We start from the raw sequence: 21,811 nt of genomic DNA, 5'->3' as shown, positions 1-21,811 counted from the left end.
GCTCGTCACAAAGATTCTGGCATAGCTTTCTAGAATCTTCTACAAACGTGAATTCTGTTGACTGCATTTGCAAGAATATTTCTGATAAATGGCTCACTTAGCAACAATAATGACTGATAATGTATAAGTTGCAGCTTATTTATATCGAACTTGGAAGTAGAAAACTAAAACTGTTAAAAACAATAAAAGTGGACAATTCTCCCAGAGTGCAGTTTTTGAAGTGACCACCAGGCGTCAGAACTGCCGGTAGGAATCCCCGGCGACTGGAAAGTTACAAGAGGGAAAGCATCCACCAAAACCGTGGGCGACGCCTCCCTAGGCAGCTGCTTGGGCCCTTTGGCCCAATGTCTCAGCCACTGGCCTAGGGTGCTCTAGCAAAGGAAAGCTCCGGAAAAACACCAGGTTGTCAGGCCATGCGCTCACACTCAGCTGGCCTCCCTGGTCTCCAGAGAATCTGCTCAAAACTGTCAAATCTCCGTGACATGCCCAGGCTCAGTCCTCCTGTCACTGCAAGGCTGCTTTTTGAAGTCAAGGCATCTTTCTTGCCCAAAGTTGGGGAACAGGAGGGGCTCACCCACAGCCAGCCTGTTTCAGGAGGGACATCCCGTTCTGGGTAGACAGAGCTCTGTGTAAGCAGAACAGAAGCTCTTGCCACTTCCTAGTTGACTCAGCACAAGTTTCCTGTCCAGGCCCAGGCTGCCATCTCCAGATGCTGGTAGAAAAGTGCCCAACCCCCACAGGCAGCACAGGGGCATCCCACTCAACTCCCAGGCTGCTGTCCGTCCTCCTCTGCTGAGCCCCTGACTGGCCCCGCTGTAGAGCTGACCCGTTGCGGGGAACAGTGACTTCTGGAAGCAAGCTTTCTCCTGCACCTCCCTGGACTGCCAGCATCCAAAGGGGGGCAGGGCACAGTTACAGAGGGGCTCCAGCATGAGAGACCTCATCCTGGGAGGGTACAGTGGCCCTGGGGGAGCAGAAATGTCTTGAAGAGGAAGACTTTTTTTTTTCCGAGACAGGGTTTCTCTGTGTAGCCCCTAGCCGTCCTGGAACTCTCTCTGTAGACCAGGCTGGCCTCTCAAACTCACAAAGATCCACCTGCCTCTGCCACCTGAGTGCTGGGATTAAAGGCATGTACCACCACCTCTCAGCTTTAAAATGTGTAGCACAGGCTGGCCTCAAACTTGTGAACCTCCTGCCTCTGCCTCCTTCAGCAAATCCTACTGGCATGTGCCACCACAGCAGGCAAGGCAGGCAAATTTTTATGTGCTGTCCCAGTGAGCATTTGTCTAGGGGATTCCCTGGACTACATCCCACTTCTGGACCTTAGATGATGCGCACAGAACTCAGACCCACTAATACTGAGGGAGCGCAAAACCATATGCCTGTGGAAGGACAGGGCTGGTGGAATGCATGAGGAGGACGTAAGAGGAGTCCTCCTTACAGGCGATGATCACCCTAGCTCTACTTAAGATGTGACCGCATGCTTTCTGACAGGCATGACGGGTGACCTTTTTATGTGAGTTCAATGTCCGTATCTGCCTAACTGACATATCCTATATAGGCCACATGAAGCACTGTAATTATTTTAGTCACTACACTTTAAAAGCTATATACATAATTTACTATGACACATCTGTGATGCCATACACATAGTAAAAATGCTGGTTATTATTAAAACATAGGCTCTATTCACACTGAAATAAGATTACACAGGATGTTTGATGCCCCATACATAATGTACGAGCCAAGTGCTTCATGTAATAATATAAAGGGGATAAAACAATGCTTACATTGGGATGGACACTAACTTCCCATGCAGGGTTATAGCTGTTGCTTTGATGTGGCCTACAAAGGAATGGCAACTAGGACCCCCCCCCCCATCATCCTATCACATGTGAGGCATGAAGTTTGGGAGAAAGAACCTCTTGTAATATCACCCACACTCGAGCCCTGATGACGGTGCCAAGAATGTGCTCCACGAAGAGAGGGAGGCCGAGCCAATCCAGCTGTCCCCCTTGCTGGTTATGTATCAACTGCTTGGTGACCCCTGGATGACACTGAACCAGTCAGTTCCCTGGAAAGCCAGAGAGCATCCAGACATCTGAAAAGCCTTGCTTTCAGTCACAAGTGCCACTTTATTGAGCCATTCAAACGACAAGGGTTCCACGGGCCAACAGAGACTTCACAGGTCCACATGGACCTGAACTCTTTGGAGAAGCAGTGGGTGCTGAATGGAGAGGAGGGAATCGAGCCCCACCCTGCTGAATCAAATACCTGCTTGCCCCCCCTCCAGGTTAATCATTCTTCAGGCCTGTGAGTCATCCAAGAGGTGAGGCAGTCATGTTGACTTTGTCACGTGTGGTATCCTAACGACAACAGCTCCATCCTCTGCCAGTCCTTCTTCCTAAGTGGCTCCATCTAAAAATCCCATGGTCAGCCAGGCAAAGGCCAGCATCACCATCTCCAAAGTTTCCTAGTCGGGACCGTGGGGCGTGTCCCTTCTAGAGAGTGAGTCAGGAAATTGCCGAGGTGAAGGAACAAAAACAGCACTTCCTGCATCCGACGCCAGCCTGGCACACAAGGTCAGGCTAAATGCTCAGGCAGGTTCTGGTCACGAGCATCCCTCCCACACGGGCAGGTGGCCTTCCTCAGCTACAGTCACAGCTTCTGAGGTGGTGACAAATAGCTGTGCCTGTTGACATGCACAACAATGCGGAAGGAAGCATTCCTCAGCAGGTCTCAGCTCAGGCTCTGCTGTCCAGCCAGCGTGCCAGCTGCCAGCGAGAAAAGCAAACCGACGACACCACTGGAAAGGGAGAGAATGGGTCCCCGTGCTCGCTGGGTGCCTTGTGACATTTCAATTACACTCAATACAATACAGCTGGATTATTTTTAACCTTATAGAGCCTTCTGGCTTTTTGAAAATTGGGGGAGTTGAAGGATAGACAAAAGCGGAGGCGGGGCTTGCCAATAAAACAGGCCAATAAACAGCACTATTCTGACGTGGTTGGGCAGAGCAAGGCATCTTTTACTCAAAGGGCCACTCCAGGTACCCTCTGCTTCTCAGAGTCCTACAGTGCAATTCCTCCTGACACTTCCTCTTGGACTTTGGCTGAATCACAATAGTACAGTTCCAGACAATCCCATCAAAATTAAGAAATTCTCACTGCTCCATCTTTTGGTCAGTGTTACCCAGGGTCTAAATAAACAGATCTCAGGTCCTAATAGTCTTGAAAGGCAAGAGAAGTGTCCCATTTCTTCCTTGCTCCATTCTTCCTCTTCCTCTCATGCTATGAAAACCCACTTTCAACACTTGTCAAAGGCTTCACAGTAGAAATAAATAAGTCATAGACTCATATGCCGTCTTCAGATCTTGGTGCTGTAGGTTAAGACAGTGGTGACCTTCAGCACCTCCCGGTGCCTGCAGATGTCCTCACACCACTATCCTAGTACCTGTGTTCTGGCCCCAAACACCATGCTTTCTAAAGTACCCATTTCTTCTTGAAATACAGCCCACGTTTAACAGACCCAAGAAGAGGAAATCGATCACTTTCTTCTGACTCTGGCCATCAGAAATACAAAGTGCAAGTATACAGATCTGACTTGACTGTCAGTCGGAAGGGTTTTTTGCTTTTTGGTTTTTTGGTTTTTCAAGACAGGGTTTCTCTGTAGCTTTGGAGTCTGTCCTGGAACTAGCTCTTAGAGATCTGCCTGCCTCTGCCTCCCAGGTGCTATGATTAAAGGCATGTGCCACCACCCGGCCAATCTGAGGTTTGGAAGGCGGCAGGGAGTAGTGGACACAGGTGAGCAGGAGCCTGCATCACTTGTTAGGGGCAGAAGCCACTGCTCACATCAATCATTTATCTTGCAAATATTTGTACACAAGTCTTTGAAGAGAAACCAGAAATTCAAATTCTCTCTCTCTTTTTTATTTTTGAGAGGGTGTTTCAAGTAGCCCGAGCTGGCCTCAAACTGACTATATAGTCAAGAATAATCTAGAACTCTTTATCCTCCCGTATCTGTCTCCCAGGTGTCGGACTAAGTGTGAACCACACACCTGTCAGAACCAGACTCCCACCTCTAAATGTTGACCTGCGGACTCCTTGCTTTACTGTTTCCACCAGGCTTACCCATGTGTCTACTGGCTGGCGGCAGGATGAGTGGAGACAGAACCACCACCCTGGAAACCAAGAACCCAAGACTGGTAGATCCAGCTCTGATACCAGCCCACGCTTCCCCTGAGCAAGACACCTCATTCATTGTTTTGTGCCTCAGCTGCCATGTCTCAAATGTTTAGAAGCTTGAAATTCCTATATTGCTATAGTGTTGGACTGAACAACTTTTTTAGGAGGCCAGTCCTACAAGTAAATCTCAGAACATGGTAGAAGGGAAAACAAAACAAAACTGGCTCCTGCACCACAGCGGGTTCTATATGCAGTAGAGACACGGCCTGGGTGTGGCAAACACTTGGTTAATAGGACCACAGGAATAGACATGCGTTCATTAGAGCAGATCTCCCGGAGGATACCCACCAGCCATCAGGGACTGCCATCACTGAGTGGAAATCCTTCTCTGTGACAGACCCGCTTGGTCTTGTGAGGCCAGCTCCAAGGATTCAAAGGAAAATTCCCAATCAGAACAAATCTCCTGCTGGGCCTCCTGCTTGGCAACTCATGCCAGCCACCTGTGATAAGTGTTGTCACTCTGGGATTTCTGGCAGGGACCAATTACACTAGGAGAGGCTCATGTGATTTGAGACTCAGACGAAGCCCACGTATGTATAAGTAGGTGGTGTGGCCTGACACCAGGGAATCAGATGGAGGAGATGGTGCCTTGTTTTACAAAGTGCACAGGAAGGAAACAAAAACACTAAACTGGAAACCACTCACTGCAGCAGTTACAATCCCCAAACAAACGGAGGTCATAGTAATCAGGTATGTTAGGCAGAATAAAGGCCCAAAGAATGGAATGATGGAAACCTGTGTGAACTATAACCAGATACTTTCTTCACACGGGCCTTTCTGACATGAATTAAAGGGTATATGGAACCTACACTACTAGGAGGTTTTGTACATCAGGTAGGAACAACAGGGCCTTTTTCTTTTGCTATTAGCAGCTGCCAGCAAGAATCCAGCGTTTTAAGAACAATTGTGTTTGGTCCCCAGACTAGCTGTGATCCACGTATTCAGTTCTCAATGCCCTGGAGCCATTTTCCTCACAGTGCTCTGCTCCGACCTGCCTTTTGGTAGCTGGGGTGCTTGCTCTAAAGCCTCTATAGTTGTCCCCTTCTGCCTGGAATGGTCTTTATGTGATGTTCTTAGGAGCCTTTGATGCAGATCTAGCCTTCAGGGTACCCCTAGCAGAGCCCCTCCCAACCCTCCAACATAAAGCATCTGTCATGGGATCCAACCTTTAACTCACAGCTTAGCACCTCACGCCATATGCCTGATGGATTTTCTATTTCATTTTTGTTTTGGGTTTTCCTTAGAAGATAGAATCAAATACAAGATTCTGATATGAACTGATATGAGCTCATACAAACATAAGCTACACAGGAATTTGGAGTCTGTGTCTTGTTCACTGCATATTTCCAGGATCTCGACTACTGCCTTAGATATATAGCGAGTGCTTTAAAAACTGGTCGACAGAATGGATAGAAGGCTGGGGAGACAGAAGAATCCATTTGGCAGGTGCCTGCAAGGTGCCCATGGTGGACTGGGGCTGCAATAAGGAGCAGGGGCTTCCTCAAAGGCCTCGCAGCCTAGCAGGGAGGCCAGACCTTGGTAAGGGAAGAGGACTGTGTCCAAAGTGTGCCAACCCTTCTTCCCAAGATAACTCTAGAACAATCTCCATGGAAAGTTAAGAATTAGCCGGTGAGGGCAATCACGACAGAGGTGCTAAGCACAAAGGAGATCTGATATGATTGTTGTGGGAGACAGAAGGTCACAGAAATATAGGTGTGAGCTAACTTAGAAGTCTCTGAGCACTGACTGAACTGTGACCTGTATGAACAAAGGGCCACCCAAAGAGTTCCAAGTGACAGGATGGTTTCATATTGTGATGACCTCGGTCGTAGTAAAGGCAACTAATTAGGAGAAAACACAAAGCATTTAGGAGGCTGTCGTCTAATTCAGATGAGCAAAAACTGCAAAGAATGCAAACTCTTAACGGCAATGATGACAAGAGTCGGATTTCAAAGCTGAGGGGGTAAATAGAGCTCAGCGACTCCTGAGCTGTGGGAGGGAGAGAAAACGGGGCTAAAGAGACTCCCAGGGTCTGCCGGTGTCAGTGGGAGAAATCTGACGTTTTCTTCAACATAAAAGGCTCTGAAGCTCCGAGTCTGTCCCGTTTGTGACAGATCTGTGCTCTGCTGGCCTCACGAAGCTGCTTATCTGTTTAAGGAGTAAGTTTGTACCGCAGTCCCTCTGGCATGGATAGGCCAGACCTACAATGCTGACGACTTCTCTGCTAAGGACACACATGTGGTTTCAGCTCACAGCCATTTCTGGAGGAACACACTGGTCCATCACCACAGAAGCGTGACTATTGGTCTAAATATAGATGTACTTGTAGCCTTGGAGAAACAAAAGACCAGAAGTCAGGCTTCCAGTTACTTCAAGGAAATTTTAAGGTGATAGAATCGATAAATCAATGACTACTTCTCTCAGCTGTCAATGTGATCTAAGGATTAAGTTAGGGTTGCCTCCATTATGTTTCATTTCTCTTGACCTTGGTGGCTAAAGTCACTCTTTGCCTTCTTATGGCCTCAACCCACTGGGAGATATTCCTGGCAGTCCTCATGGGATACCTCACTGGTGGTAACCAAGTTCAAAGTGAGTGCAGTAGGCTGTCTGGGAAGAAACCCTTAGGGATCCTCAAATTCTCCTAAGTCCTCCTCTGGCTTCAACTGCAGCTGCCACTGCAAGGTCATCTAACTTGAACCCCATGGGCGCTGGGACCTGCCACCTTGGGTCTGAATACTGACATTGCCATTTATGAGTTATGTGATTGGGGGGGGCAGGTCATTAGCCTTCCTAAGGTGCAGCTTCTGCCCTTGTTTAAAAAAGGAAGAGGAGGAAGAATGGTGGGTGATGGGCAGACAACTCAGTGGTTAAGAGAGTTCTTGCTGCTTTTGCAGATCTGAGCTCAGGCCCCAGGACCCATGCAGGCAGCTCACAGAGGCCTATAACTTCAGCCCCCAGAAAACCCAACTTCTGGGTGCCCCAACACATGTGACATACACTCACACAGACACAACCACACACACACACACACACACACACACACACACACACACACATATATCAGTGTTAGCTGTGGGTAACTGTGATGACTAAAATTATTAATATTTATAAAGTGGCTAATAAAGCACCTGGCACATAGCAAGCACCCAATAAATATAAGCTACTGTGCTCTTGCCATGGTACCTGATGGCCCTGGGATGCCTCTGGCAGGTTAAGAAAACACCACAGCTTACACCCTGTGCTCTGAATTTATCAACAGCTGACCTTTCACCTGCTGCACCCCCTAATCCTTCTCCTGACACCCACCTCCAGAAGATCTGAGAAAGACAGAAGTCCACTCTCACCTAGGCTAGAAGACAAGCAAGAGTGACAGGCACCGTGCAGTCCTCCCTTTCCCAGAGCTTTGCTAAGGGGTCAAGTGGGTTCAGCCTGGCTCCAGCTCCCTCAGGATGCACTTGGCCCATCGGTAACTCCTTCATCCTCAGCAGACTCCAGAGTCCCTCTTCTCAATCTCCTCAAAGGATGAGCGGAATGCCGGAGCTTTGAGAAGAACCAGCCTCACCTATATTGAAGTTTGGCAGTAGAAGACAATTATAAACTGTTGAGAATCCAGCACTGAATCCAAGACTGAAGAACAGTACTGATACAGGCTTTTAAATTATCCTTGATGATGAAGTATGTACCTGTCCATAACCTAGCACTAAGACAGGGAAAAGAAACTGAAAATTCGAATGTGATATATTTAACTAGTACCTAGAAATAACTCCAATAAAAGATGTGAGATTCCTATATAGCAAACCATAAAGAGCCGGGCTGTGGTGGAGCACACCTTTTTTTTTTTTTTTTTTTTTTTTTTTTTTTTTTTTTGTTTTTCGAGACAGGGTTTCTCTGTGGTTTTGGAGCATACCTTTAACTTCAGCACTCAGGAGGCAGAGGCAGGCAATCTCTATGAATTCAGGGTCAGCCAGATCTATCTATAAGAGCTAGTTCGAGGACAGCTAAGACTATTACACAGAGAAACCCTGTCTTGTAAAACCAAAGGAAAAAAAGAAGAGAAAGAAAACCATAAAGCATCATTAAGGAAGAGAGGAGGAGAGAGTTAGGACCACTGAGACGGCTCAAGAGATGAACATGTTTGCCTGGGAACCCACAGGAAGGTGGAGGAGAATCAGTTCATACAAGCTGTCCTCTGACCTCCACATGTACATCTTAGCATGTATAAGCCCCTTCCCTATACAAACAATAAATAAAAGAAAAATAAATATCCATGGGGCACACACCTGAAATCCCAGCCCCTGGGAGCATAACCTTACAGTAATACTCAGTCAAAAAACAATAAAGAAGAGAAATGAGAAAGAAAAACAAAAGGGCAAGAAGAGCTATAAAGCAGAAAAACATTCCATCTTCTTTTTTGGAGGAAGGGGGTTGAGACAGGGTTTTCTGTGTAGCCCTGGCTGTCCTAGAACTTACTCTGCTGATCAGGCTGGCCTCAAACTCAGAGATTTGCCTGCCTCTGCCTCTCTAGTGCTGGGATTAAGGGTATACACCACCACCAGGGTGGCTTTTCCATGTTCTTAAATAAAGATTCAACATTGCAAAGAAACTTTACCCCAAATTGATTTACAGGTTTATTGCAACCACAATAAAATCTAAGCATGTTTTTTTATGATGATTAACAAGATGATTTTATATTTTATATAAAACACAAAAGGCTAAGAATAGTCAGGATGATCTTAAAGGAAAACCAGTGAGAGACCCCCCACTACCAAGTGTGAGTCAGGATAGCAGAGCACTTTGTCAATTACCACAGATACACAAGCACACCTATGAAGCTCTTTTAGAAACCTGCTCAGCGCATGCTGTCCTTTTGTTTAACGTAACATCTGCACTGAAAGGCATGGGGAAAAGAGGGCTTTTTTTTTCCTTTAAAAAATATGGTATGGGGCTGGAGAGATGGCTCAGTAGTTAAGAGTACTGACTGCTCTTCCAGAGGTCCTGAGTTCAATTCCCAGCAACCACATGGTGGCTCACAACCATCTGTAATGACACCTGGCGCCCCCTTCTGGAAATGCGGACACACATGGAAGGAATGCTGTACACAAAATAAATAAATCTTTAAAAAAAAAATATGGTATGTTCAGCTGGGCACCCATGTGGAAAAGCAATAGATGAGGTTCCTATCTTACACCTGCCAAAAAGTTAGTCCACAAAGACTGCAGAAACAGAAGGACAAACGCTGAACCTAGAGGGCATGTAGTAGACTATCCATGTCCTTGAGGACAGGATGGCTTCTAAAGTAGTAAAAAAGCTAGGCAGTGGTGGTGCACGCCTTTAATCCTAGCCTCAGGGTTCCAGGCCAGCCTGATCTACAGAGTGAGTTCTAGGACAAGAAGCCCCATCTCGGAAAACCAAAGGCAGTGGGGGGAGGGGGGAGTTCATCAAGACACCATTAAAAGTGAAAACAAATCACACTATAGGAGAGGAAATCTACAAAAGGATTCAACCAGAACCTACAAAGAATTTCACAAGTCAGGGCTGGGATGTGGTTCAGTCTCCTCTAGCATGCAGTAAGTTCTGGGTTCCATCCCAGCACCACAAAAAAACAGAAGTGGTGGCTCACATCTGTAATTGCAGCACTATATTCCCTAGTATTCAAGAAGTGGAGGCAAGGAGGATCAGGAATTCAAAGTCATCCTCAGCTACACTGGAAGTTCAAGACCAACATGGCTATATAAGACCTTGCTTTAAAACAAAATTACACAACTCAATGACTCAGGGGCTAGAGAGATGGTTCCTCTGTTAGAGCATGACTGTTCTTCTAGATGACACACATTCAATCCCAGTACTGCTATGTCAGCTGTCTATAACCAGTTCTAGGCGATCCAACACCTCTTCTGCCCTTTGTACCAAGGGTACATATGTGGTGCACTTACATTCATGAAGACAAGCCCTCAGATGTGCAAAATAAAACTAACATTTTTAACATTCCATAAAATAATAAAATCAGTAAAGTAACAGTTTTTAAAGGGTTGGAGTAAGGACTGGTTATGGTGACACCCTTTTAAACCCAGCACTCGGGTCTCTGTGAGTTCATGGCATAGACTATAAATCGAGCTCTAAGCTAGCCAGGGATAGGTAGTGAAATCCCATTTCAAAAAAAATAAATAAATAAATAAAAATAGGAAAGAAAAAAAAAGGCAGGGGTGGGTAGTAAAAAAAAAAGATTTTACAAGAGAAAATAAGAATGCGCTAGCAGCAAAGCAAGCATATACGCGCATGTGTACGCAGTAGCACCAGCCCTAAGAGAGCCAACTGCCACTAAAACTACAACTGTTTACCACCAGCATCTGGGTAGTGTTCTACTTCACAGCCTGGCTGATGGCTGCACACATACTCACTGGAAGAAAAAAAGCCAAGTTGTACACTTAAGGATTTATATACTCCTCTCTATATATGGTACTTTAATTAAAATCGTTACTAAAAAAGACAGAGACTTACTACTTCAAAGAAATGTGATGTGTGGGCCTTATTTGGATCTTGTTTCATACAAGCCAACTGTTTAAAGAATTATGGCCGTTGGGGGAATTCTCAACACTAACTGCACATTTGATGATAATTAAGGGGCTATTAACTGTTTAGGTGTCATAATGGTACTACAGCAATGGTTTCTTTTTTTTTTTTTTTTTGCTTTTGACAGTACTGGGAATTGAACCTACAGCTTCCAGCATTCTACAAAATCAGGCCCTACTCAGGAGGATGAAGCAGAAGGATCTTAAATTCAAGGCTTGACTGGGTCACAAAGTGAATTCAGGGTCAGTGTGTGCACACTGGAGAGACCCTGTCTCAAAATGAAAAATAAAGCATTCTGAGGGACAGATTTCAGTGGTGGATCCTTCCCTGGCGTGTGCAAGACTGTTTAACCTAGCACTGGGGAAGCAGAAGCAGAGGTAGCTCTGACTCTGTGGTTTGAGGCCAGCACAGACTACATAGCAAACTGCAAACCAGTCAGGGCTATGTAGTGTAAGCCTGTCTCATAGGGAAAACAAAAACAAAACAATAACAACAACAAAAGCCAATTCAGGTTTAAATAAATTAATAATAATAAATAAGTAACACCTTTATTCTCTGCACTCCAGAGGTAGAGGCAGACAGATCTATGTGAGTTCGAGGCCAGCCTGGTCTACAGAGTGAGCTCCAGGACAGCCAGGGCTACACAAAGAAACCCTGTCTTGAAAAACAAAACAAAACAAAAAAGAAAGAAAAGAAAGAGTATTCTGGGGACTTGAGAGATTGCTCACAGTTGAGAGCACTAGTTGATCTTGTAGAGGACCAGGATTTGGTTTCCAGCACCCACAAGGCAGTTCACAACTGCCTATAACTTCAGTTCTGTGAGATTATACAACTGTCTTCTGTGGGTACTGCACACACACGCACAGTGCACACGCATGCTTTCACGCAAACACTCATACACATAAATTAAAAATAAATATTTTTAAAGGCATCTTTACTCTCACCCACTTTCAGAATGTCTGAAATAGAAAGCATAAACAAGCTGCACACTGACCTCACAGCAGTGGCACAGAGCCTACTCTTAGAGAGCGCCTCCAGTCGTAACAGAAAAACCACGACGCTGTGCTGCTTACGATTTGTTTCTGATAACCTGACACAGCTAGATAGTCACAAGAACAACCCCAACTGAGAAAATGTCCCCATCGGGCTGGAGCGTAAGCAAGCTTACTCAGTGTGTTTTCTTGTTTGATGATTGATGTGGAAGGGCCCAGCCTTCTGTGGGTAGTGCCACCCCTGGGCAAATGGTCCTAAGGTATATAAGAAAGCAAACTGAGCAAGCCAGGGGGGAGCAAGTCAGTAAACAGTGTTCCTCTATGGCCTTTGCTCCGATTCCTGCCTTGAGTTCCTGCTCAGCCTTCTCTTAATAATGGACTGTGGGCTGTAAGATAAACTAAATCCTCTCTTCCTCGAGTTGTTTTTGGTCATGGTCTTTATCATAGCAATAAAAAGCCAAACTAAGACAGTTACTTTCCTTGGGGTATGCGCCATTCTAAGAGCTCTGAGCATCCACAGCTTCCGGAACTGACCTGGCCTACACATTGCGACTACATACCAAACTTAGACTAAGCAGCATCATCTCAGTCAAGTGTCTGTGACCTCCTCTGCAATCTGACCTGGCCAAGGTGCTAAGAGAACAAGTATGGGCAGGGGTGGGGGGAATTGAGGGAGGGCACACACCTTTCATTCCAGCATTCCACTCTGGAGGCAGAGGGGTGTGAATCTCTGAGTTCAAGGCCAGCCTGGTCTACAGAGCTGAGAGTTCCTAGGGCTACACAGACAAACCCTTAGAGAGAGAGAGAAGAGAGAGAGAGAGAGAGAGAGAGAGAGAGAGAGAGAGAGAGAGAGAGAGAGAGAGAGAGAACGAGTTCCTCAATGAATCTAGTCTGGCTCGTTTGCAGCTCCAGAATCCTAGGCCCAAACAACGAGGTCTAGACACAGGTGCAAACACAAAACAGACTTGGTAGGGGCCTCTTGATTTAATGTTTCTCAGGAAGACTTCAGCTGTGAGAGCCTTCCTACTTACAGGGAAAGGGAATTTCTTCCTGCTTTCATTTGTCACTTTCTGGTGTCCAGAGTTGGTTGAGTCAATGGGTTACACCTGGCTTCGTGAATAGTCTCTGCCCAGCAGAACAGCTGCATTCCAACCAGGATTCCTTAGAGAAGTGAGCTGCATCTCCAAAAAGGTGCCTCAGGTGCCCTGTGGCAGCTTTCGAAGGAAGAAAATCCTCATAGTGTCCCTCCGTGGTCTCCTTATTTACTTAATCAGTCTGGTAAAATGGTATGGACATTCAAGGCTTCAAATACACAAAAATGGCCAGGCACCAAAATTAATTTATAGGGCTTGCTCCATTTTTTCTGTTAACCTTGAAGGAAATAAACAATGACTTCCAGTCTCATTCTACCAGCAGCCAGCTCTGAAAAGTAGCATATCGTGGAGTTGAGTACCCTAGTCTGCCATACACAAGCTGTGTGGCCTCAAATTTTCTGGGCTTCAGTTTATCACCTATAAAATGGGGCCAACTGTATTTCATAAGGCTGATGGGAAAAGCAAGACAGAACAATATATGTAAGCTGCTTAGAACAATGTCTGGCTAACAGTGTTGGTGTTTAGTCTTATTTAGTGAAGCTCTGTTGTGGACATCTTCCATCACAGGAAACAAAGAACTGGCAGGATGGCTCAGGGGATAAAGGCACTTGCTGCCAAGCCTGAGGACCTGAGTTCGATCCCAACCCGGTACCCAAGCCTGATGGTGGTGGCACACCTTTAATCCCAGCACTGTGAGGTGGAGGCAGGTAGATCTCTGTGAGTTCAAGGCCAATCTGCTCAACAAGAGCTAGTACCGGGACAGGCCCCAAAGCTGTGGAGAAACCCTCTCTTGAAAACAAAAACAAAACAAAACAAACAAACAAACAAAAAACGCACAAACACACAAATAAACAAAACATACTGCTAAAAAAGAGTAGAGCCTGCAGACACCAGGAAACAAGAACGGTATTGTTCCAATTCTGGCTAAACCTTACCAAAACATTTGTTCCTATGCCATAGTAGTTGACAATAACCTAACATTAAAAGCAGACATTATAAGAGCTCAAAGGGGTATCAGGAAACTAGGCATTCTCACATTTCAGAAATGCATATAGAAAGTCTGTGTTCAGAAGCAACTCCCATCATTGTTAAATAGGACCTGTAAGTCCTAGTCCAACCTAGCCATGGGTGTTTTACACTAGCCTCAAGAAGGGCCTGGCTATGGCCTCTCTCCTCTATTAAAAAAAGACCCAAGAAGATTAAGATAGGAAACCCATGCAAACCACTCAGAACTATGTCTCATGCAGGGATTCTCATTCTGCAGCTGAGGATGACTCTTAGTCTCTCACCCTCTCTGCCTCCAGCTCCCAAATGCTAAGACCAGGGTCACAGAAATGGCTCGATGGCCTTTCATTCAACAAACTATCTTTTTAAATTTAGCCTATTCCATTTCACATTTGCCTATATGTTTAACATTATTAAAGAGCACACTTAATATTGAAGAGCACGGTTCTAACATTTTATTTGGTGCTGGGATTGAACTCAAGGCCTCATACATGCTGGACCACTGACTTACAGCTCCACAACCATCTTACACTATTAAAACTTATTTATCTCATATGTGTGAATGTTTTGCTGCATATATGTATGCCTGGTAGCCTCAGACTTCAGAAAAGGAACTCAGATCCCCAGGAACCACAGTTACAGATAGCTGTGAACCACCACATGGGTGCTGGGAATGGGAGCAGGTTCCTTTGTAAGAACAAGTGCTCTAAACTGCTGAGCCATCCCCCCAGACCCTTACACAATTTTAAAATAAAAATAATGAACCAGAAAGTCTAGATATTCTTTCAATGGTTTTTTTTTTTTTGAGATAGGTCTCACTAGGTAGCCTTGGGTAGTCTAGAATGACGCAGACCAAGCTAGTCTCTCACAGAGACCCTCCTGCCTCTGCCTCCCGAGTGCTGGGATTAAAGGTGTGCACCACCACCACACCATCCAACTCTTAAAAACTTTATAAACAACTACTTCAAAAATTTTCAATTTTATACATCTACTAGTCTAGTATCTCTATACAAACTGTGTATATTTTTAATAACCAGAATTTAAGTTATAATTATCCCATGATTATTATGAGTTGTGATAATGCCAGAGAGATAAAGAATACATCTGAACTGTGAGTAAGGAAGGCTGCCCAAAGGGGCTGTTGCCTAAGAATCTATGAGGGGACTCCCAGGGCTATTAATTATTATCTACTTCTCAAATTAATAAATAGAAATGTCCTTCTGCTCTTTATCCCCAGGATGAATTTAGCCACATGTGATGGTATGTATGTGATGGAGTGTGTTTGTGTGACAAAGTGTGTGTCCATGACAGTGTGTATTTGGGAGACAGCAGCCTGAGGATATAGGAGAGTCAGGTTATGGAGAGGAGATTCTTAAAACAAATATAGAATACACAACACTGCTTTATCTGTCATGTTTTTATTAGGACTAACTTCTCATATTCTGATTGTTTTTGAGTACTCTTTTAAAAAAGCTAGTTGTTAGGCTTTGGATTTTGTTTGTTTGTTGTTTTTTCGAAACAGTTTCCCTGTGTAGCCCTGGCTGTCCTGGAACTTGCTCTGTAGACCAGGCTGGCCTCGAACTCACATAAACCCACAAGGATGGAGTAGTAATTATAAAATACTCCAAGCCATCCCTTGGAGCTGTGTGGTAGGGAAAGTACTTGTTAGTGTAGTTCATATACTTCAGAAAACTTCCCCAGACATTTCTGTTGGAGACAACTACTGAGGAAAAGGTTACTTCTCTCTGGGACAAAGGAGGATGCATGTTCACTTGTGAGCCCCCAATCAGGTTGACACTCCTGGTGTCCTCAGCCCCTGCTTACTAACTGCTCACTGCATGGACGGAGGTTTGCAGAGAGGAGGAACGTAAGCAAGGGCCGGAGAGCAGTGTAGGGACAGCGGATGAGCTGGCTTAGTGACTGGACCCTCCTCCTCTCACAAAGGCTGACAGGAAGTGTGACAGACATAGGGCCTGCATGTGGCTGCACACGACCATGGCTGAACAGCAGAACTGGGTAGGAAAGGGGCTCAAGTCCTTAGGTCAATAATAAAGTGATCTGATATCTTTGTACTTAGTGCCCTCAAATCCTTAAATGATGGGAGGTTTAAATTTATCTTGAAACATTTTAACTTTGTTTGTCTGCTTTTTCCAATCTCATTCACCCATCCACCAACTCCATCAACAAACTGATTGGGGTTATTATTTACTTAAAAAAACGAAATTGTGGGCTGAGGAGTTGACCCAGTGGTTAAGAGTCCTCTTCGAGAGGACTCAGGTTCAATTCCCAGCACCCACACGGCAGCTCATAACTATCTGTAACTCCAGTTCCAGGAGATCGGACACCCTCATAGACATACATGCAGCAAAAACACTTATACACATAAAATAAAAATAAATGTAAAACAATGACATTGTGTCTGAGGGACAGTGAAGTCAAGTTTTTTTTTTTTTTTATTTTGATTTTGATTTTCGAGACAGGGTTTCTCTGTAGCTAGCTTTTTGGTTCCTGTCCTGGAACTAGCTCTTCTAGACCAGGCTGGCCTTGAACTCACAGAGATCCGCCTGCCTCTGCCTGGGATTAAAGGTGTGCGCCACCACCACCTGGCTCGAAGTCAAGTCTTTGGACTCCAGGACACTCCCACATTCACTCCTGATTGTCCCCAGCCTACCCTAGTCTAACAAGTCCAGCTTGCCACTTTATAGGTGTGTGCTGGTGAGTGCTTGGAATTCCTGCACTCAGGAAGGTGAGGCAGGGACAGGATTTCTATGCTAGACCTAGACCAGGCTTCTGTACGCCAAACAGAAGTTTCTCTACTTCCAACTCCAAAATTTAAATCTTGAAAGAAACGTAACTATTACCAGTTTTACCAACATCTGTGAAAATTTACTTTTGTGTCTTATTATAAATACCTACATATTCAACCCATCTCAACTTTCAAAGTTTTTATATCTTCTTTAGATTTAAGAATGAGACATGCTGCCTTGGAATACAGCAGTCCTTTGTCATTTCTATTTCCTGGGTTGCTTTCTGGCCAATCAGGACTGATACAGATGGGTTTGTTGTTGTTGTTTTCTTTCATACTTTTGGTTTTTTCAAACAGGATCCTGGCTGTTCTGGAACTCACTATGCAGATCAAGCTGATATCAAACTCACAGAGATTCTCCTGTCTCTGCCTACTAAGTGCTGGGATTAAAGGTGTACACCACCACCCATCGACTATTTTTCAAACTCTTCAGAAAAACATTTTTTAGGTTTATTTACTTATTTTCCCTTTAAATGTGTATGAATGTTTTGTCTGCATGCATGTATGTGCATCACGCACATGCCTGTTGGGTCCCCTGGAACTAGGGTCACAGATGCTTCGGGTGTTTGGAATCAAACTTGGGTCTTCGGCAAGAGCACAAAGTGTTCTGCTGAGCCATCTCTCCAACCCTCAAACCTTTCTGAGAAAATAAATGCATTTATTTTACACGCATTCATCACTGAAACAAAAGGTTCACAAAATAACCACCTCACCTCAGGTGATTTAGTTGAATATTTATGCTTGTATAATTTTCTACTTTACTTTTTAAAAAAACCCACTAATTATGGCTCAGCACATTGATTTCTGAAATGATGAGTACACACATGTTCCTCCCTGGAAATATTCGTGTATTTGCTGGAAGTCTCAAATATACACAGCCCCTCGACAACCTCAAGACTTGGAAAGGCCTTAGTGTCAATTAAGTCCCTAACCTACTGTGTGGCAGATTCTGTAGCATCCCTTACAGGGCGACACTCCTCACAGCTTTTGCTTGCTTTCCGGGGCGGGAGCAAAGCACAGAGACAGAACACTGCTTAGTACAAACAGGACAAGAAGTTACCTTTCATTTGGTACTTACCATACATAGAGTCCCATGCAATAGTGCAGAAGTTAATCAAGCACCTAAACAAACATGTAAATTTTTCCTGAGGGATAATTTGGACTTAATCCTAGACACAGCTTAGTCTTTTGTAGGAGAATAGAAAGAGAAAGCCAGGAGACAAGAGGTCTCAAAAAGGTCTCCTCAGTGACCTCAAGGAGTGTCAATGAATGAGACTATACGCACTCTTCAGTATTGGGGAAAACCAACAGGTCATACTCACAGTAAAGGCTGGAAGCCAGGAACTGCTCCACTAAGGAGGCTCAAAAGGAGCTGAGTCTGACAGAGAAGCTCCATACAATCAGACTGCCAGAGAAGACGGGAGGTCTTCAGAAAAAACAAGGCCAGCACATTCAGTGACAGTGAAGAAGGGTTCACAGAGATGGCAAGAGATAAAACCTTTCCATAAATAATATGCACAGTGTACAATATGTAGCACATAATTTATGAGGTAACTAAAAATAAGATAAAAATAAGAAGCTTTTAAGAAGAGAGTTGGCCAAAGAGAAAGACTGAGATGAGACCGCAGCCATCTATGGAAAGCATAGATCTTTAAACCCTGTGGGTAACACGATGTTTCTCAAGGTTTGTGAATGTGCAGAATAGTATTCCAAAATTATTCATGGGTAAGTGGAGCAAGGCCCAGAGTTTAGACAACATGCTCCCAACCTCTGTTTTACTATAAATAAAAATGTGTACATATATATGAACTTCAGAAATTCAAACATTTTTAGCAGTTTTGGTTCCCCAAAAGGAAGAAAAGCCGAGATATACATATTGAGTGTCGGTGGCAATGAGATCCTATTCATTGTTCCTTTCATCCTGTTCCTTTTGTTACTGAGTGTCGCCTGATCTGTTGTTAAATGGTTCTTCTCGTTATAAAAGGTATAGACTTTATTTAAACTAGGCTGCAGACCTGATCCATCTTCATGATTGCTATTAGATTACTATAAACCATTTGGCACAACACAAATTTGCCTAAAAACAACCTATATAGTAATGAGATTTCTGAAGGTACTGTACAAGACTCTGTGAAGGCATCAACTACCTAAAAATTCTGGCTCTGCTGGATATAAATTTGCCCTCTGAACCTCAGCTAGAAGGAAGGTCTGTCTCAGGTGAATACAAACGCGGTATGAGTCACCTTGCAATTACGGCTGACACCTGAAAGCATATTTAAAGCGTCAGAAACACTGGAAGACTCGGCCCTCGTAGCTTCCTGTCTCTCTTCTCTGTCTCGGGATGAATAGAGCTCAGGATTCTTGACAAATCATAGGATAATTTTTATTGCACTTGTAAATTGAAAAGGGCTGCTTCCAAAGGTCTCAAAATTACCGCGCTGTGAGTGTTGTAAATTTTAGGGACATAGGATGTATTGCTCGAGGCTGGTTTTTTTTTTCCTCCCAAAGGGAAGTCATCAAGGATTTCCTAAACTTCAGAAAAAACATCTGTACGTAGCAGGTCTACAGGCCACCACCCATATACATGTTACTGATGAGATGGTCCTGCGGACCATTCAGCTCAGTTCTCTGCTGCTGTATTTCTCCAACCAAGAAAGCCGCATACAGCACTGGAACAGTAAAACACCAGGATCTGCATCAATGCCTGAATCCTCCCTGTCTGAGAAGGAGCAGGACCCAGGACTAAGGCATTTGAGTGAACACTTAAAAGAAAAACAGAACAAAAACATAAAACTCCCCAGCAAAGTGCCTCCATTCCTCTACACACCCTCAGTCTTTGTAACTTCTTGCCCCACCAGACAGGCAGTGACAGACGACTTCGCCTTCTCGGGGTGGAGCACGGTCTCCTCGGCTCGTCACCTCCCCTGTCCTTTGGTGACACGGGTACAAGTGTGGGTAGTGCTTGGCTGGGGGAAGTTCAAGTGTTTCCGCCCTAAAACGAGGCAGTGGTTAATCCTGGGTGCCGAGCCTGAAGCCCGTGGACAGGGGCCTAGCACACCCTTGTGCTTGAAGTTGCAGCTGCAAAAGCAGGCCGCCGGCCGGCCACACCCTGGCCCGTGCCAGTGCGTCTGCGGTCCCCTCCAGGCCAGCTGGTCGCTCCTCTCGGGGTCACTCCGGGTGCGCGGCGGGGACACAAACTCTACCTCCCACCCCGCAGGGCCTCAGAGGTAGGCTGCGAACTCTCTGTGGGCCGAGCTCGCACGCCAGGCCCGGGCAACAGGGCGGCCCTCGCACAACCGGGCCAGGTCGTGCTGGGTCACATCCACCCGGGGCCGGACCCCCGGCGGCCCTCGCCTTTACCCCCACGGCCTTACCCCGGCTGCCGGACACACACGTGCTGGGTGACAGCCCCCTATAGGTTCCATACCTGCTGCCGGAAGTGAGCGAGGAGGGCAGTATAGGCATTTCCTGTGACGCCAGCGCCCGGACTCCATTAGGCAGCAGCTGGGGGAAGAATCAACACACCAGGGAGCGGAGCGGCACGGACCGAGCACCGAGGCGGTTGCTGCCTCCTTCACCGCCTTCGCCGCCGCCGCCGGGGTTCCAGCTTCGGGCCTGCGCCCCCCAGTGCCCGCGAGTCCCCGGGCCGAGCCGCGAGCGCCTCCGGAGGGGGGGGGAAGGGCCCGGTCCTCCTTCTCCCCCTCCTCCCGCCCCACCGACCCCCGCCGCGCCCCGCCGGCCTCCCACCACGGCCTCTCTCGGCGAGGAAACTCTGGCCTCCGCTTCCTCCTCCTCCGACTCGGACGCCGGCGGAGCCTCCCCGCCCCCGCGGAAGAAGCCCCGAGCCTCGGCGGCGGAGGGAGCAGGAGAGCCCGGGGCCTCGGCCGGCCGAGCAGGCCTCCCCCCCCCGCCCTCGCCCTCGCCGGCCGCCGCCTCCTCCTCCGTGGTGGTGGTGGTGGGACTGCCTCCGGCCGCCCCCGCCGCCCCTCAGCGGAGCAGCGGCCACAGCCTGGTCAGCGGCGGCAGCATGCAGGCCAACGGGGCGGGAGGAGGCGGCGGCGGGGGCGGCGGGGGCCAGGGCCAGACCCCGGAGCTCGCCTGCCTGTCGGCGCAGAACGGGGAGTCGTCCCCCTCGGCGGCGTCCGCGGGGGACCTGGCCCACGCCAACGGGCTCCTGCCTGCCGCCCCCTCCGCCGCTGGCAACAATAGCAACAGCCTGAGTGTCAATAACGGGGTTCCCGGCGGGGCCGCCGCGGCCTCCGCCACCGCCGCCGCCCTGGCCACCCCCGAGCTGGGCAGCAGCCTCAAGAAGAAGAAGCGGCTCTCGCAATCGGATGAGGATGTCATTAGACTCATAGGACAGCACCTCAATGGCTTAGGGCTCAAGTAAGTGTCCGTCCGACAACCAGTGAGGGCCAGGCTGGGGCCGAGCCGCCGGGAGGGTTGTGGGGGGCCCCGGGGCCCAGTGCGCAGGAGGCCGCGGACAGACAGCCCCGGCAGGAACGGAAGGGAGGTCGAGGGAAACGAATCGGCTTGGTGTCGTGAGACCAGCCGGACCGTCTGGGCTGGGGAAGGGTGGTGGAAGGCCAGAGCGACCCCTCCCCTCGCACCTCCAGAGCTAGGTCGTCGGTCCGAGGAGGCGGACACCGAGGGTGTTTATGCTGGGGGAGGGGTGGATCAGAGCGGTGGAAATAATGAACCTTGGAGGATTTGTTTTTCAAGTGTGTCTCAGAGGCATCTTTGTGGGACACCTCCCCACCCCCACCCATGACCGACAACAGCCCAGGCAAAGTACCAATCAGGAAGGACAGTCGCCTACAAGTGTTTATGGGAACTAAGGGGCTGGGGTAATTTGGAAAGAGGCTGTCAAAGTAAATCTGATGGGAATAATGAAGAAAGATAGGAGTTGAAGTCACGTCGAGGCTGTGTGTGTACTAAAGGCCTAGCACTAGTGAAATCACACTTCAAAACCAAGACGATTGCCTGTGAAAACGTGATGTCTGGTCTGGTGAATCATTTGTTTTCAAACACAGTTTGGGTGGCCTTTAACTTTGGGTGAAGGTAGGCAGCGGGTTTAATCAAAACTCACTGTTTTGTACA

At 46.9% G+C, this 21,811-nt stretch overlaps 1 protein-coding gene and 1 long non-coding RNA gene across 3 annotated transcripts in view; one reads left to right on the top strand and one right to left on the bottom strand.

The window, feature by feature from the left end:
* Positions 1-19,069: 19,069 nt before the first annotated feature.
* LOC126502197 (uncharacterized) lies at positions 19,070-20,272 on the bottom strand. The gene is made up of 2 exons (XR_007591857.1): positions 20,139-20,272; positions 19,070-19,703 (listed from the first exon to the last, which is right to left on the bottom strand). It is a non-coding gene; the product is annotated as an uncharacterized lncRNA (long non-coding RNA).
* Positions 20,228-21,811, top strand: part of Wdr26 (WD repeat domain 26) — a 45,430-nt gene continuing 43,846 nt past the window's right edge. Inside the window, exon 1 of one of the 2 annotated variants that reach the window (XM_050143037.1) lies at positions 20,228-21,097. In XM_050143037.1, the coding sequence (XP_049998994.1) occupies positions 20,739-21,097 (359 nt within the window). In that variant the 5' untranslated portion in view covers positions 20,228-20,738. The remainder of the gene's footprint in view (positions 21,098-21,811) is intronic. The other variant, XM_050143038.1, reaches the window with a different exon arrangement.

Source organism: Alexandromys fortis, unplaced genomic scaffold, assembly GCF_014885135.2.
Source record: "Alexandromys fortis isolate MF-2015 unplaced genomic scaffold, M_Fortis_MF-2015_v1.1 scaffold_51, whole genome shotgun sequence".
Classification (NCBI taxonomy): Eukaryota; Metazoa; Chordata; class Mammalia; order Rodentia; family Cricetidae; genus Alexandromys; species Alexandromys fortis.
Note: the sequence above shows the minus strand (reverse complement) of the source record. Positions and strands in the feature narration are given on the sequence as shown.